This window comes from Loxodonta africana, chromosome 2, assembly GCF_030014295.1.
Source record: "Loxodonta africana isolate mLoxAfr1 chromosome 2, mLoxAfr1.hap2, whole genome shotgun sequence".
NCBI classification, from domain to species: Eukaryota; Metazoa; Chordata; class Mammalia; order Proboscidea; family Elephantidae; genus Loxodonta; species Loxodonta africana.
Window position 1 is genome coordinate 56650329 of NC_087343.1, and position 16805 is coordinate 56667133.

A 16805-nucleotide genomic window follows, 5' to 3' on the forward strand; every position below is an offset into this window, starting at 1 on the left:
GTTACAGCTTTCTGTCTCCTAGGTCTAGGAGGTCCTTAGTGCAGGGATCCTGGGTCCAAAGGATGCACTCCTCTTCTACTACTTAGTGGTAGTGACGGTCACCCGTCCACCCCTGGGATGGCTCATTTTAAGCCTAGCGAGATGGCATAACCAACTAGTCCCCTCATGAGAATTCCATATACCGTATTTGCATGGTCACACTCCCAACAAGGATGCCGTGCACCTTATTTGTAGTTTTAACAAGCTGTCCAATCCCCTTGTTGGGCCTTATTTGGATAGTCCCACCCAGTCTTTTGGTGGGAGTTACAAGATCATGACTAGAAACGCCATATAAAAGAGATCCATTACACCGCGATGTGTAATAAAACAGTTGTCATTTCAACATTCTTCATAAGTGCAATTCAGTGACATGAATTGTGTTCATCATGTTGTACAACTATCATCATTATCTGATTCCAAATTTTTCCGTTACCTTTAATAGAAGTTCAGTGTCTCAAGTAATGAGTCTCCCTTTCTCCCTCCCTCCTGCCTACCCCTGGTTTAAACACACACACACACACACACATATGCACACACACACGCAAAACCAGTTGCCCCAGAGTTTATTCTGACTCATGATAACCCTGTGTGTGTTAGAATAGAACTGTGCTTTATAGGCTATTTAATGGCTGATTTTCAGACATGGATCACCAGGCCTTTGTTTCAGGGAGCCTCTGGGTGGACTTGAACCTCCAACCTTTCTGTTAGCAGCTGAGTGCATTGACCATTTGCACCGCCTAGGGATGCTTTAAACCTCCTTATTCTAAATATTTCATATAAGTGGAATCATACAATATTTGTCCTTTTGTGACTGACGTATTTCACTGAACATGATGTTTTCAAGGTTCATCTGTGTTGTAGCGTGTGTTAGGAGTTCATTTCTCTTTATGGCTGAGTAATATTCCATTGTATGTAGATACCACACAAAAATTAGTTGGATTTTTATACATCACAATGAGCAATCTGGAGAGGAAATTAAGTAAATGATTCCATTTACAGTAATAGCTAAAAGAATAAAATACCTAGGAATAAATTTAAGCAGGGAGGTTGTCTTAGTCATCTAGTGGTGCTGTAACAGAAATACCACAAGTGGATGACTTAAACAAAGAGAAATTGATTCTCTCGCAGTCTAGTAGGCGAGCTGTCCAAATTCAGGGCCTCAGCTCCAGGGAAAGGCTTTCTCTCTCTGTCGGCTCTGCAGGAAGGTCCTTGTCATCAGTCTTCCCCTGGACTAGAAATTTCTCTGCACAGGAACCCTTTACAGTGGATCAAGGATGTGACCTGAGCAAGGGTGTTACATCCTACCCTAATCCTCCTTAACCACAGGCAGATATTATGATTTATAACGTGTAGGAAAATCACAAAATGGAGGACAACACAATACTGGGAATCATGGCCTAACTAAGTTGACACATATTTTTGGGGGACACAGTTCAGCCTGTGGCAGAGGTGAAAGACTTGATTGAACACTGAAAACTATATTACTGAAAGAAAGAAGATCTAAATAAATGGAAGAGTATCCCATCCTCATGGATTGGAAGACTTAATATTGTAAAATGTCAGTACTATTTAAAGCAATCTGTAGATTCAACACAATACCCATCAAAATCACAACAGCCTTCTTTCCAGAAATGGAAAAGCCAGTCCTCAAAGTGCAAGGAACCTTGAATAGCCAAAGCTATCTTGAAAAAGAACAAAGTAGGAGGACTCATACTTCCTGATCTCAAAACATGTTATAAAGCGACAGTGATTAAAACAGCCTGGTACTGGTATAATGATGACATATAGACTAGTGCAGTAGAATAAGAGTCCAGAAATAAACCCAGACATGTATGTCCAATTGATCTTCAACAAGAGTGCTAAATCCATTCAATGGAGAAAGAGTTGTCTCTTTAATAAGCGGTGTTGGAACAACTGGATTTCTACAGACAAGAGTGAACATGGATGGATAGTTCATACCCTATATAAAAACTAAAAATTGCATCAGAGGCCTAAATGTAAGATCTAAAACCATAAAACTCTTAGGAGAAAACATAAGGGTAATGCTTTAGGATCTAGCTTTCAGCAGTGGTTTCTTAGATATGACGCTGGAAGCACAAGCAACAAAATAAATTGGACTTCATTAACATTTAAAAACTTTTGTGCATTAAAGGACTTTGTCAAAATACTACCTGGTCAAAATCAGATTTGGGGGAAGAGGCACTGGACCAATTATAAATCTGAAGATTACATCCAATTTGTATTGATGTTTTTAAAAATCACATAAGTAATACTTGAATGAATTATTATAATTAATGTAAAAACACTTCAAAGTAAAAGTTAAAAATCTCCCTTTGTTTTCTTCTTACTCTTAAAATACTTTTGTTCCCCTACAACCCTTTCCCCACTGCTTTTGGCTTTTTTTTTTGTCTTGATTTGTAAGAGTCCGTTAAATATTCTAAATAGAAATCTTTTTTATATGTGTTATACCTGCTGTCTCTCATTTTTCCTTTATTTAGCTTAAGTGTATTTTGTTGTTCAGAGGTTATTTTTCTCTCACAATCTCTGAGTACTTTGTCTTGTTTAGAAAGGCTTTACCCACCAAAGGTTATAAAAATATTTTCTTAGAATGTTTTGTACACACACATTGTATGTGTGTATGTTTGTGTGTGTACGTGTATTTATATGTGTATATGTATACATATATATTTTTTAATCCATCTGGAATTCTTTGGTATATGATACAACTGTGGGAAAGGGATCTAAACTTTTTTCTTCTATGAAAGGGTAGCTCTTTGTCTCAATATCAGTTATTAAATAGTCTAGCCTTTCACCAATGATTTGAAATTGTACCTTTAGTATATAATGAATTTACAGACCTATATAGTCTGGTTTTAGACTCTGATGTGTTCTATTGGTCTGTGTCCACATTAATACTGAATATTTTAATTACTGTAGCATGTTACCTGGCAAGGCAAATCCTGCTTTGTCATTGTATTTCAAAGTTTCCTTGGTTATTTTTATGAATATTTTTCTTCCTGATGAGAATCATCTAATTTTTATTAAAAATTCCATTAAGATTTTTATCACCATTATATTAAATTTATAGACTAATAATTGGCATCTTATATTAGCTTCCAGCTTCTTTACAAGCCAAAATACAGCAAACCCTTCCTTTTAGGACATTCCAAATTAATAGTGTTATTCTTTTCAATGAGTAGGCCTTCCTAAATATTAACTTTTCATATATTCGTTGTTTTGTAGTATAATTCCTGTTATCACCATAACATCTGTATTTCTTACTTACTCCTCTTATTTTTATCTTATTTATATTTATTTTGATAACCTGTTGCTATAAACTTGGATATATTTCCTTGTCCTTTACATTTTCCATTATGCCCTCCAATGCCTCGCCCACATTTTCATCCTTATTCCTCAGTTCCATTCCAGAGTCTGGTATGTGAGCATAATTACACTTATCCCTCTTGCACAAATCTTTCCTTAGTCTGTTGGATGACTCTCAAAGGATTAGCTGACATTTTTGGCCAGGGCAGGGTTCAGAGGCACAAGTGCTATTAGTTCTTGCTGCAAGTTCCACCTGGCTGAGAATAATGGGAGAAAGGACAGCTATGAGCTGACTTGACTTGAGCTGATATTTTAAGATAGTCTTAAGCACTATAAAGATTAGAAATTTGATAAATGTGAATTACAAATAACCTGTGGTTTTGTGGATCAATTATAAACTAATTATCTTCATGATTATTTCCACTGAACTTAACCAAAATATTTGTGGAATTTCTACCTTTCCTTTTACTCCAAATATTTCCCCAAAATATTAAAATGGTTCCTTCACCCCCTCATCTTTAGTTTTCCTATTAACATTCAATTCTCTCTTGCTTCTATCTAGTGAGTACCGTTTGCTGATGCCAACTTAAATTTTCTCTACTGATTCAGGATCTTGAAAACCTTGAAGATTATACATTTAAAGGTGATTCACCTAAAAAACAACAACTATGTTTATATAATGTTATAATTTCATTCAGAACTCTCAGTAATATTTCCTTATGGTTCATCATGGAACGAAACACTTCCTGAGTTAAAGTGAATTTGAGTTAATTCAATTTGTAATAAACTGACAATGAAACATTAATAAATTGGTTCTAATCAAAAGGCTGAGGATTCGCTGATTCCTTAATAATTTCTTTAGGATTAGAAATTATAGTTTGTCCAACAGACAATTTCTGGTGGGGATGTTTTTATTATGTTTCTGGAAACAAGCCACTCTAAAACTCAATGGCTTAAAACAATGACAAAAAAAACAAACAAAACAAAAACAAACCCAGTGCCATCAAGTCGATTCCGACTCATAGCGACCCTATAGGACAGAACAGAACTGCCCCATAGAGTTTCCAAGGAGCGCCTGGCAGATTCAAACTGCCGACCTTTTGGTTAGCAGCTGTAGCGCTTAACCAGTATGCCACCGGGGTTTCCAAAACAATGACAGTCTCATCTATTTTGCTCAAAAGTCTGCAGTTTGGCAGGATTTAACAGGGACAACTTACCTTTGCTCCCCACGGTATCAGCAGGGATGGCTCAACTGGGACTGGAGGATCCATTTCCAATACAGCTCACTCGTATGGCTGGCATGTGAGGAACTATCAGTTCTTCACATGGGTCTTGCTGTGGGGACAACTTCAACTTCCTTACAACATGGTGGTGGGGTTCCAAAAGCGAACATCTCTAGAGAGAATGTTTCAAGAGACTGCAAGTGGAAACAGCTAGGCCTGAGCCTGGAAATGGAGATAGTGTCACTTCTACTATATTCTGTTGATCAAGCAATCACAGAGCTCAGATTCAAGGAGAGGCGAAATAGACTTCCAGGTCTTAATTTCTAACTCTGATTTTACCACTTAATAATTTTGTCTAAATGACTTGCCCTCTCTGAACCTGTTTCATTCTTTGGAAATCTGTAAAGTGAGGAACTCGTTGCACTAAAGTGTCTTCTAGTGATGGTAGTGTTTGTGATTCTAACAAATGGTAGTTAGTATATAGTGTATGTGATTGTTAGAAGTAGAAATGAGTATAGTTCTAGTTTGTTTTAGAAAGCCCCTATGGAAGTGCAATGTAATAACCACTCAGCTTATAATCAATCTGTTTTTCTTTATGATTCTATATGGTTACAATTTTCAAAAACAAAGATGAAGGGCATGAAAAGTAGCTTGAAATAAACATGGCGAATTGTAATAGCGATGTCATATTGGTGTGATGATGTGATTTAAAGGCTCCCCCCACCTAACTCTCCTACTCTCACCTTTCTAAATTTTCTAAAATGTTACATATATGTTATACTGCTTGATTTCTTTAGCTTAGTGCGGGATATCTGTTAACTATATTATTAAGTAAATAGTTTCTGTTGTTCTTCACTAGAGGATCATACTACAAAGTTATCTGTTTGAGAGTTAGTGGATGGCAAATCATTACCTGTATCTGTGGCTTCCATTTGAGGTCCATAGTTATTTATTTAGTTAATTCACTATCTTAGCATGTATTGCAAATCTTTCCTGTTCAGTAGTCACACAATCTTATTGTTCCTCAGTTTCAAATCCTTTGGAGGCTACCTGCTGGCTTCTATGAGATGCCCCCCAAGACTCACCCTGAGCCCCTCAGAGTGAATTTTGTATATATGTTACATTGTATATCTTAAACTGTTGTTAGCTGCCATCAGGTTAACTCCAACTCAGGGTGACCTCATGTACAACAGGACAAAACATTGCCCGATTCTGTGTCATCCTTATAAATCACCAGCATGTTCAAGTCCACCATTGTGGCTCTTGTTCCAATCCATCTCACTAAGGGTCTCTTTTGCCCTTGGCTGGCCCTCTATTTCACCAAACACGATGTCCTCCTTTAGCAATTGATCATGCATATCATTCCTATTTGAACTACTTTTGTTTTGAATTCAGAGTGAAGAAACTTTTTATTAACCTTATATAATTCTACAACTTTAGGCCGTTAAGAATGTGCTTGAGAGTGTTTTTTTTTTTTTCTTTCTGATACCATCATTTAGGAATCAGAGTTCCAGAATAGTTGATACAGCTTTGCATATTTTTATCTGATCGTGACAGACCAGCCACTGTACACCCAAAGAGAGCAGAACAGTCCTTGTCATTAGCTGCCTTTCTGTGACAGAGGGCCTGTAGACTGACATAAAGTGCAACCTGTTGTGAACTGTCAAATGAGAGTCTGCCAGAAATTCCGCAGACAGAACTAATTGGGGAGGAAAAGGATCTTTGTGCCCTCTTCTCTCTTTTTTTAAAATAAGATTTGTCTGCTTCTCTTTTCTCATTGCATGGATTATTTTTTAACTTAATGTCTCGCACTGTAGGTTGTGGAGCACTTCCACATGGAGGTTGGCACAGGACCAAACTCGAGACACGCAACTCATCACAGTTGATGAAAAATTGGTAAGGATTTTCTCCTACATACTGCTGTGATTCTGCCTTCAGGGTTATTTGTATACAATAGAAATTTGGTCTGGTGTTCTGAGTTCTTCTCGGAAAGCGATTTGAATTTGGAATTCTAGGTTGTTTTTAAGTGTTAAGAAAAAACTTAAGTCACGAAAAGATAATCTGTGTTAAGCATATTACAGAAATATTAAGTCATATACAAATATTAAGAAATTAAAATTAAAAAAGCCTTCCATTTTGGTGGTGTTTATAGATGGCAGTTGGAGCACTTTTGTTTTTGTAATGTTTTTTTTTTATTTCCCCAGTTGCACTTCTGTTTGATGAAATTGTAAGACATTTGCCAGTAGGGAATTGGGTTTTCCTGAAATCATGCAGTGTTATTGTTACTATATATACACACACACATATACATCCCTTTTCGACATGTGCATGAGGATTAGATTTCAACGAGAAACAAATGAATAACATTCTTCTGTTAATCAGTAGCAGATTAGAATTTTGGCAGCCATTGCTTATACAATTTTTCAGTGTGTGGTCTGTTACTTTTGATGCAACTTGATATTTATGCTTATATTTTAACAATACCATAAATTTTGTAAAGTTTCCAAGACTTCTGGTAGAAATGTGTAATAGTATAAGCATTTTTAAATTTTATATCTGGTTTACCATTATTAAATATATGGGTATGTTTCTTAATTACTCCTTATATTTGTCACGCAATCTTTTATTACTCAACTTTGAGCCTGTAATTGTAATTAAATAATAAGTTATACTTAGTTTCTGTTTGTACCATCAAAACTATAGACAGATTTTTTAAAAAAAGGAAAATAGACAATTTGGAAAACTCACATCCTGTGCCCAACACTGGTTGGTTTTGTCTTCAACTTATCTGTAAGGTCTGCCTGTAGACATTGCCCTCATCCTAATTTAGACTACTATCATCTTTTGCCTACTTGACTACAGTAACCTCTTTGTGGGTTTCCACAGATACTTAATCTTTCTCTGATTCGTTTCCCACGGCCAAAATAGTCTTTAAAAATACTAGTTTTTGTTACACTCTTATAATAAAAGCTTTTGGTGCCTTCCTCTTGTCCTTAGTAGAAAATTAAAATCCTAACATCCCCTTTGAGGGTCTGCTTGATTTAGCTCTTGCCACTCTCTCTAGGTTTATTTATACCACTCACTCTCGCTCTTTTTTTTTTTTTAATTAATTTTTATTGTGCTTTAAGTGAAAGTTTACAAATCATTCTCTCACACAAAAATTTATGTATACCTTGCTATATACTCCTAGTTGCTCTCGCCCTAATGAGACATCACACTCCTTCCCTCCACACTCCCTTTTCATGTCCATTTGGCCAGCTTCTGACCCCCTGTGCACTCTCATCTCCCCTCCAGACAGGAGCAGCCCACATAGTCTCATGTGTCTACTTGATCCAAGAAGCTCACTCTTTACCAGTGTCGTTTTCTATCCCATAGTCCAGTCCAATCCCTGTCTGAAGAGTTGGCTTTAAAAATGGTTCCTGTCTTGGGCTAACAGAAGGTCTGGGGACCATGACTTCCACAGTCCCTCTAGTCTCAGTCAGACCATGAAGTCTGGTCTACATCCCACTGTTCTTCTGCTCCCTCAGGGGTTCTCTATAGGTTCCCTGTCAGGGCAGTCATCCATTGTAGCTGGGCACCATCTAGTTCTTCTGGTCTCAGGCTGATGTAGTCTCTGGTTTTTGTGGCCCTTTCTGTCCCTTGGGCTCATAATTACCTTGTGCTTTGGCGTTCTTCATTCTCCTTTGCAGCTGGTGCACTAAGACGCATTGACGCATCTTCTTAGATGGCCACTTGCTAGCGATTAAGACCTCAGATGCCACTCTCCAAACTGGAATGCAGAACGTTTTCTTAATAGATTTTATTAGGCCAATTGACTTAGATGTCCCTTGAAACCATGGTCCCCAAACCACTGCCTCTGCTGCACTGGCCTTCAAAGCGTTCAGTTTATTCAGGAAACTGCTTTTGGTTTAGTCCAGTTGTGCTGACCTCTCCTGTATTGTGTATTGTCTTTCCCTTCGCCTAAAATAGGTCTTATCAATTATCTAATTAGTGAAAACCCCTCTCCCTCTCTCCCTCCCTCCACTCGTAACCATCAAAGAATATTTTCTGCTCTGTTTAAACTATTTTTCGAGTTCTTACAATAGTGGTCTCATACAATATTTGTCCTTTTGCAACCGACTAGTTTCACTCAGCATAATGCCTTCCAGATTCCTCCATGTTTTGAAATGTTTCATGGATTCATCGTTGTTCTTTGTTGATGCATGGTATTCCATTGTATGAATATACCGTATTCGTTGATGGGTACCTTGGTTGCTTCCATCTTTTTGCTATTGTAAAGAGTGCTGCGATGAACATGGATGTGCATATATCTGTTTGTGTAAAGGCGCTTATTTCTCCAGGATATATTCCAAGGAGCGGGATTGCTGGATGGTATGGTAGTTCTTTTTTTTTTTTTTTTTTTATGGTAATTCTAAGGAAGCGCCAAATCTATTGCCAAAGTGGTTGTACCATTTTACATTCCCACCAGCAGTGTGTAAATGTTCCAGTCTGTCCACAACCTCTCCAACATTTATTATTTTGTGTTTTTTGGATTGATGCCAGCCTTTTTTTCTTTGTTGAAGTGAGATGCAATCTCGTTGTAGTTTTGATTTGCATTTCTCTAATGGCTAATGATGGTGAGCATTTCCTCATGTATGTGTTAGCTACCTGAATGTCTTCTTTAGTGAAGTGTCTATTCATATCCTTTGCCCATTTTTTAATTGAGTTATTTGTCTTTTTGTAGTTGAGTTTTTGCAGTATCATGTAGATTTTAGAGATCAGATGCTAACTGGAAATGTCATAGGTAAAAACTTACCCAGTCTGTAGGTAATCTTTTCACTCTTTTGGCAAAGTCTTTGAATGAGCATAGATGCTTGATTTTTAGGAGCTCCCAGTTGTCTAGTTTCTCTTCTGCATTGTTAGTAATGTTTTGTATACTGATTATGCCATGTATTAGGGCTCCTAGCATTTTCCATATTTTTTCTTCCATGATCTTTATCATTTTAGATTTTATATTTAGGTCTTTGATCCATTCTGAGTTTGTTTTTGTGCATGGTGTAAGGTATTGGTCTTGTCTCATTTTTTTGCCAGTGGCGATCCAGTTATTCCAGTACCGTTTGTTACAGGTGCTGCCTTTTCTCCATTTAACTGACTGTGGGTCTTTGTCAAATATCAGCTGGCTCATATGTGGACGGATTTATGTCTGGATTCTCAATGCTATTACATTGGTCTGTGTATCTGTTGTTGTACCAGTACCAGGCTGTCTTGACTACTGTGGCAGTGTAATATATTCTAAAATCAGGTAGTGTGGGGCCTCCCACTTTGTTCTTCTTCAGTAATGCTTTACTTATCCAGGGCCTCTTTCCCTTCCATATGAAGTTGATGATTTGTTTCTCCATCTCATTAAAAAATGTCTTTGGAATTTGAATCAGAATTCATTGTATTTGTAGATTGCTTTTGGTAGGATAGACATTTTTACAATGTTAAATCTTCCTATCCATTAGCAAGGTATGTTTCTCCACTTACGTAGATGTCTTTTGGTTTCTTACAGTAGTGTCTTGTAGTTTTCTTTGTACGTTTCTTTCACGTCTCTGGCAAGATTTATTCCTAAGTATTTTACCTTCTTGGGGGCTACTGTAAGTGGTATTGATTTGGTGATTTCCTGTTCTGTGTCCTTTTTGTTGGTGTAGAGGAATCCAGCTGATTTTTGTGTGTTTATCTTGTATCCTGATACTCTGCAGAACTCTTCTATTAGTTTCAGTAGTTTTCTTGTGGATTCTTTAGGGTTTTCTGTGTATAAGATCATGTCATCTGCAAATAGAGATATTTTACTTCTTCTTTACCAATCTGGATGCCCTTTATTTCTTTATCTAGCCTAATTGCTCTGGCTAGGACCTCCAGCACAATGTTAAATAAAAGCGGTGGTAAAGGGCATCCTTGTCTGGTTCCCAATCTCAACGGGAGTGCTTTCAGACTCTCTCCATTTAGGATGATGTTGGCTGTTGGCTTTGTATAAATGCCCTGTATTATGTTGAGGGATTTTCCTTCTATTGCTATTTTGCTGAGAGTTTTTCTCATGGATGGGTGTTGAACTTTGTCAAACGCCTTTTCTGTATCGATTGATAAAATCATGTGGTTCTTTTGTTTTATTTATGTGGTGGATTACATTAATTGTTTTTCTAATGTTGACCCATCCCTGCATACCTGGTATGAATCCCACTTGGTCATGGCGAATTATTTTTTTGATATGTTGTTGTATTCTTTTGGCTAGTATTTTGTTGAGGATTTTTGCATCTAAGTTCATGAGGGATATAGGTGTGTAATTTTCTTTTTTTGTGGTGTCTTTACCTGGTTTTGGTATCAGGGCTGTGCTGGCTTCATAGAATGAGTGTGGGAGTATTCCGCCCTTTTCTATGCTCTGAAATACCTTTGGTAGTAATGGTTTTAACTCTTCTCTGAAAGTTTGATAGAATTCTGCAGCGAAGCTATCTGGGCCAGGGCCTTTTTCTGATTACCTTTTCAATCTCCTCTTTTGTTACGGGTTTATTTAGTTGTTCTACCTCTATTTGTGTTAGTTTAGGTAGTGGTGTGTTTGTAGGAATTCATCCATTTCTTCTAGGTTTTCAAATTTGGTAAGAGTACAATATTTTGAAGTTATCTGATATGATTCTTTTAATTTCAGTTGGGTCTATTGCAGTATTGCCCATCTCATTTCTTATTCGGGTTATTTGCTTCCTCTCCTGTTTTTCTTTTGTCAGTGTGACCAGTGGTTTATCAATTTTGTTACTTTTTTCAAAGAACCAGCTTTTGGTCTTGTTAACTCCAATTGTTTTCCTGTTTTCTATTTCATTTAGTTTAGCTCTTAATTTTTATTATTTCCTTTCTTCTAGTGCCTGAGGGTTTCTTTTGTTGCTCTCTTTCTATTTGTTCAAGTTATAGGGATAATTGTTTGATTTTGGCCCTTTCTTCTTTTTATATGTGTGCCTTTATTGAAATAAATTGACCTATGAGCACTGTTTTCACTGTGTCCCAAAGGTTCTGATAGGAAGTGTTTTCATTCTCATTGAATTCTATGAATTTCTTGATTCCATCCTTGATGTCTTCTATAACCCATTCTTTTTTTGAGCAGAGCATTGTTCAGGTTCCAAGTGTTTGATTTCTTTTCCCTGCTTTTTCTATTATTGATTTCTACTTTTATGGCCTTATGGTCAGAGAAGATGCTTTGTAATATTTCGATGTTTTGGATTCTGCTAAGGCTTGCTTTATGACCTAAGGTGTGGTTTATTCTAGAGAATGTTCCATGTGCACTAGAAAAGAAAGCATACTTGGCTACTGTTGCATGGAGTGTTCTGTATATGTCTGTGAGGTCAAGTTGGTCAGTTGTGGCATTTCGATCTTCCGTGTCTTTATTGAGCTTCTTTCTGTATGTTCTGTTCTTCACCTAAAGTGGTGTTGTTGATATCTCCTACTATAATTGTGGAGCTGTTTATCTCACTTTTCAGTGCTGTTAGACTTTGTTTTCTGTATCTTGTAGTCCTGTCATTGGGTGCATAAATATTTAATATGGTTTTATCCTTCTGGTATATTGTCCCTTTAATCATTGTATAGTGTCCTTCCTTTTCCTTTGTTATGGATTTAACTTTAAAGTCTATTTTGTCAGAAATTAAGATTGCAACTCTTCTTTTTTGATTGTTGTTTGCTTGATATATTTTTCCCCATCCTTTGAGTTTTAGTTTGTTTGAGTCTCTCAGTCTAAGGTGTTTCTCTTGTAGGCAGCATATAGAGGGATCGTGATTTTTATCCATTCTGCCACTCTTTTGTTTCTTAATTGGTGCATTTAGTCCATTTACCTTTAGCGTAATTATGGATAGGTACGAGTTTAGTGCTGTCATTTGATGTCTTTTTTTGTGTGTTGTTGACAGTTTCTTTTTCCCACTTAATTTTTTGCACTGAGTAGCTTTATCTTTATATATTGCCTTTTCCTCTTATTCGGTGTTGATTTTGTTTCTGCTGGATCTCAATTTTTTTCTTGTATTTTATTTTGATGAATAGGATTATTAGTTTCTTTTGTGGTTATCTTAATATTTACCCCTATTTTTCTAAGTTTACACCTCATTTCTGTATATTACCTTATCTTCGTCTCCATATGAAAGATCTATAACTACATTTCTTAACCAAAAACCCAGTGCTTAGTCCCTCTTTATTGTTTTAATCATGCCTTCCTTTATATAATGACATCGTTGTTTCCCTGTTTTGAGCATTTTTTTAATCTTAATTTATTTTTGTGATTTCCCTATTTGGCTTGACATCTGAGTGCTCTGTCCAGTGCACTAGTCTTGGGATGATATCTGATATTATTGATTTCGTAACCAGAGTACTGCCTTTGGTATTTCTTGTAGTTTTGGTTTGGGTTTTACGAATTCCCTAAACTTCTGTTTATCTGGAAATGTCCCAATTTCACCTTCATATTTGAGAGGCAGTTTTTCTAGATATATGATTCTTGGCTGGCAGCTGTTTTCCTTCAGTGCTTTACGTAAGTCCTACCTAATTCTTATTGACTCTCCTTTGTTGGTGACTTTTTGTTTATCCCTAGCTGGTCTTAAAATTCTCTCTTTATTTTTGGTTTTGGCAAGTTTGACTGTAAGATGTCTCGATGACTTTCTTTTAAGATTGACCTTATGTGGACCTTCATGTGCATCTTGGATACATATCTTCTCATCTTTCACAATATCAGGGACGTTTTCTGCCAACAAATCTTCAACAGTTCTCTTTCTATTTTCTGTTATCTCTCCCTGTTCTGGTACTCTAGTCACTCATAGGTTATTCCTCTTGATAGAATCCCACATGATTCTTGGGGTTTCTTCAGTTTTTTAAAAGTCATTTATCTGATTTTTCTTCGAATGTAATGGTGCTAAGTGCTTTGTCTTCAGTCTCACCAATTCTGCTTTCCATTTGCTCAATTCTGCTCCTCTTTCTATTTAGTTGTCTAATTCTGTAATTATATTGTTAATCTTCTGAATTTCTGATTGCTGTCTCCCTATAGATTCGTGTAGCTTATAAAATTTTTCATTATGTCCTTAAATAACCTTTTTAATTTCTTCAACTGCTTTATCTGTGTGTTCCTTTGGCTTGTTGTGTGTATTGCCTGATCTCTTTCCTGGTCTCATTCCTGATGTCTTGAGGAGTTCTTTACTTTAGTCTTTTGTACTCTACATCTGGCAGTTCCGGGAAGGCACCTTCAACTAGAAGATCCCCTGATTGTTTTGAGAGCTTGTTGAAGCGATCATGGTCTGCTTTTTTATATGATTTGATATTGACTGTTGTCTCCAAGCCATCTATAAGTTATTGTATTAGTTTATTTTACTGTATCCTAGTTTCTTGCTTTGATTTGTTTTGTTATGCCCAAATAGGTTGCTTGAGTGAGCTAGCTTGATTATTTTGGCCTTTGAAGCTCTAACGCCCTGTCACCAGGTGGCAAGAGCTATCATTAGGTATATCAGCCTAGGAGTCTGTTCACTTTTTTTGTATGGATTCAGCTCAGGTGTCCAGGTAGTTGGTCATCACGTGTGTGGTATAGGCTCTGTCCTACAGTCTTAGAGGGGCAGGGGTGATTGGTGTAGGTACCAGTATCTGGTTGCAGCAGGGGGTCATGCTCTGAACAAGGCAGGGGGCTGACAACCATACCCCGCGTGTCTGTGAGGAAAGCACGTCCCTGTTCCCTAGAGCACACGGGTGGGTTCTGCAGACGGACTGTGGGTACCCAGTGCTTTTGGTTGTAAGGACTGGGAGGTACCATTTATCCTTGTACCCCTTATGCAGGTGGCTGGGTGACCTGAGTGTAGCCACCAGTCCCTAGGCCCCTGATGTGGGTAGGTAAGGACCCTGTTTAATAGGCAAAGCGGTTTCAAACTTCAAACACCCACCTCTCCACTGCACAACTGAAACAGTTGCAATCTGCCAACAAGGGCCTATTCTCCTGAAATAGGACCACACAGGTCCATGTAGGATAGGTATTCAAAGTCCAAGGACCATTTTGCCCTGGGCAGGAGCCACTTCAGTCCTGAGCTCCCCATGTTAGTGGAGCTGGCAAATTATCTTTTCCCCCAATTGTGAATTTAGTCCTTTTCCAAGGCCAGAAGAATGGCGCAGGACACTCAACAGGACCTTTCTCAGGCCCAGGGAAATCGACAGCCACTGAAGCTGGCTTGGTGCGGGACACGCTTTAAAATATACACAAGTACTTAGCTTTTGCTGAGAGCGCCTTTCTTCTCTTTTTCTGGAGGTGTGAGTAGGCTGTGCGGCTGGCTTTTTCTCCTTAAGGAAACTGTGGCTGAGTGCTACTACCAGCCCGCCACAGTTGCTTCCAGGAATGGTGCCAGTAGGATCCTGCTGATTCAGGTCCTCCAACTCCTCCCTGCTTCTGAACCATCTCTCCCTCCCCCTGCCCCTCAGTCCACTTTCTAACTTTGCCTTTGATGTTCAGAGCACCTAACTTGTCATAAATATAATCATTTCACTCGTTTTTTCAGGTCTTTTTTGTAAGAGGGATCACCAGAAGCATCTGGCTGCTCTGCCATCTTTGCCCCGCCTGTATACCGCTCTCTTTTATGCTCTGTGCTCCAGCTACACTAAGCTTGGAAGTAAAAATACTTATTCTATTATACTGTTTATCAGCATTTATTGTGTCATATTTGTATCTATAGCATTGGTTTTATAGTTTTATGCACAGTTTTTTCCCTAGCACACTACTGACAAAATGACAAAATATTGGGTAGACAGACAGATAAGTGAACTAGATTGTGCATTTCTTTCTTTCTTTTTTGGCTTTTACCACCACTTTTCTTCACTTTAAGACCTTAATATCTTTCAGTATACTATACTTACGTTAATATATTACCAAAACGTGGGCAGTTTGAATCCGCCAGCCACTCCTTGCAAACCCTATGGAGTAGTTCTACTCTATTCTGTAGGGTCACTATGAGTTGGAATTAACTGAACAGCACTGGGTTTTTATACTTAGTATGTTAATATGCCCAACACAATTTAATAACCTAAATCTATAATGCGTATGCATTTTGGTATGTGATATACTGTGCATGTACATTTTTATACACAACAGTATTGGTAGAATTGAAAAATATATTCAAATCTAGCTTTTGAGTTGTCTTTTTGGAATTACAGCTGGTTCAGAATTAAAGAAGTATCAGTTATGTCCTAACTTTGGTAATTAATGAATTAGGTTTTACCTTAATGAGGTGTTTACTTCAGGGCAAGTCCCTCTGACCATTTTTCGGATAGTTTGCTGGCTTTGTCCATTCTTTGATACTCTTTATTTTATTGTGATCTGTGTGAAAATTATACATAGCTAATTAGTTTCCCATTCAATAATTTCTACACATTTTGTTTCATGACGTTGTTTGCAATCCCCTCACTGTGATAGCACCCTATCCACTTTTCCCTGGGTTTCGTCTTTCCATTTGCCCATCTTTCTTGCCCTTTCCTCCCTTCTGAACTTTTGTTTTTGGGCAAGTGCTGCCCTTTTGGTCTCATATGGTTGATTGTTCTGAGGAGCATGTTCCTCGTGGATGTCGATACTTGTCTTAGTTATCTAGTGCTGCTATATCAGAAATACCACAAATGGATGGCTTTAACAAAGAGAAACTTATTTTCTGACAGTCTAGTAGGCTAGAAGTCCAAATTCAGGGCGTCAGCTCCAGAGGAAGGCTCTCTCTCTCTGTTGGCTCTGGAAGAGGGTCCTTGTTATTCATCTTCTCTTGATCTGGGAGTATCTCAGCACAGGAACCTCAGGCCCAAAGGATGCACTCTGCTCCTGGCACTGCTTTCTTGTTGTATGAGGCCCCCAACTCTCTGTTTACTTCCCTTTCATCTTTTGAGAGATAAAAGGTGGTGTAGGCCATACCCCAGGGAAAATCCTTTTATATTGGACCGGGGATGTGACCTGGTAAGAGTCTTACAATCCCACCCTAATCCTCTTTAATATAAAATTACAATCACAGAATGGAGGACAACCACAGAATACTAGGAATCGTGGCCTAACCAAGTTAATACACACATTTACATTTTTGGGGGGACATAATTCAGGCCATGACAGAACTGTTTATTAGTCACTCTTCTGGCCTAAATTAATTCTCCTAAGGCTTTACTCTAACAGGGTTAAATGGACTGAGTGTCTAATGATGAATACAGTTGATGTTTACTTAGAAAATACTAATAATGATA

The 16805-nt window shown here is 37.7% G+C and overlaps 1 protein-coding gene across 1 annotated transcript in view; it reads left to right on the forward strand.

The window, feature by feature from the left end:
• Positions 1-16805, forward strand: part of NDUFS4 (NADH:ubiquinone oxidoreductase subunit S4) — a 153649-nt gene that overhangs the window by 38339 nt on the left and 98505 nt on the right. The window contains exon 2 of the mRNA XM_003408030.4: positions 6404-6482. Coding sequence (XP_003408078.1) covers positions 6404-6482 — 79 coding nt within the window. The remainder of the gene's footprint in view (positions 1-6403; positions 6483-16805) is intronic.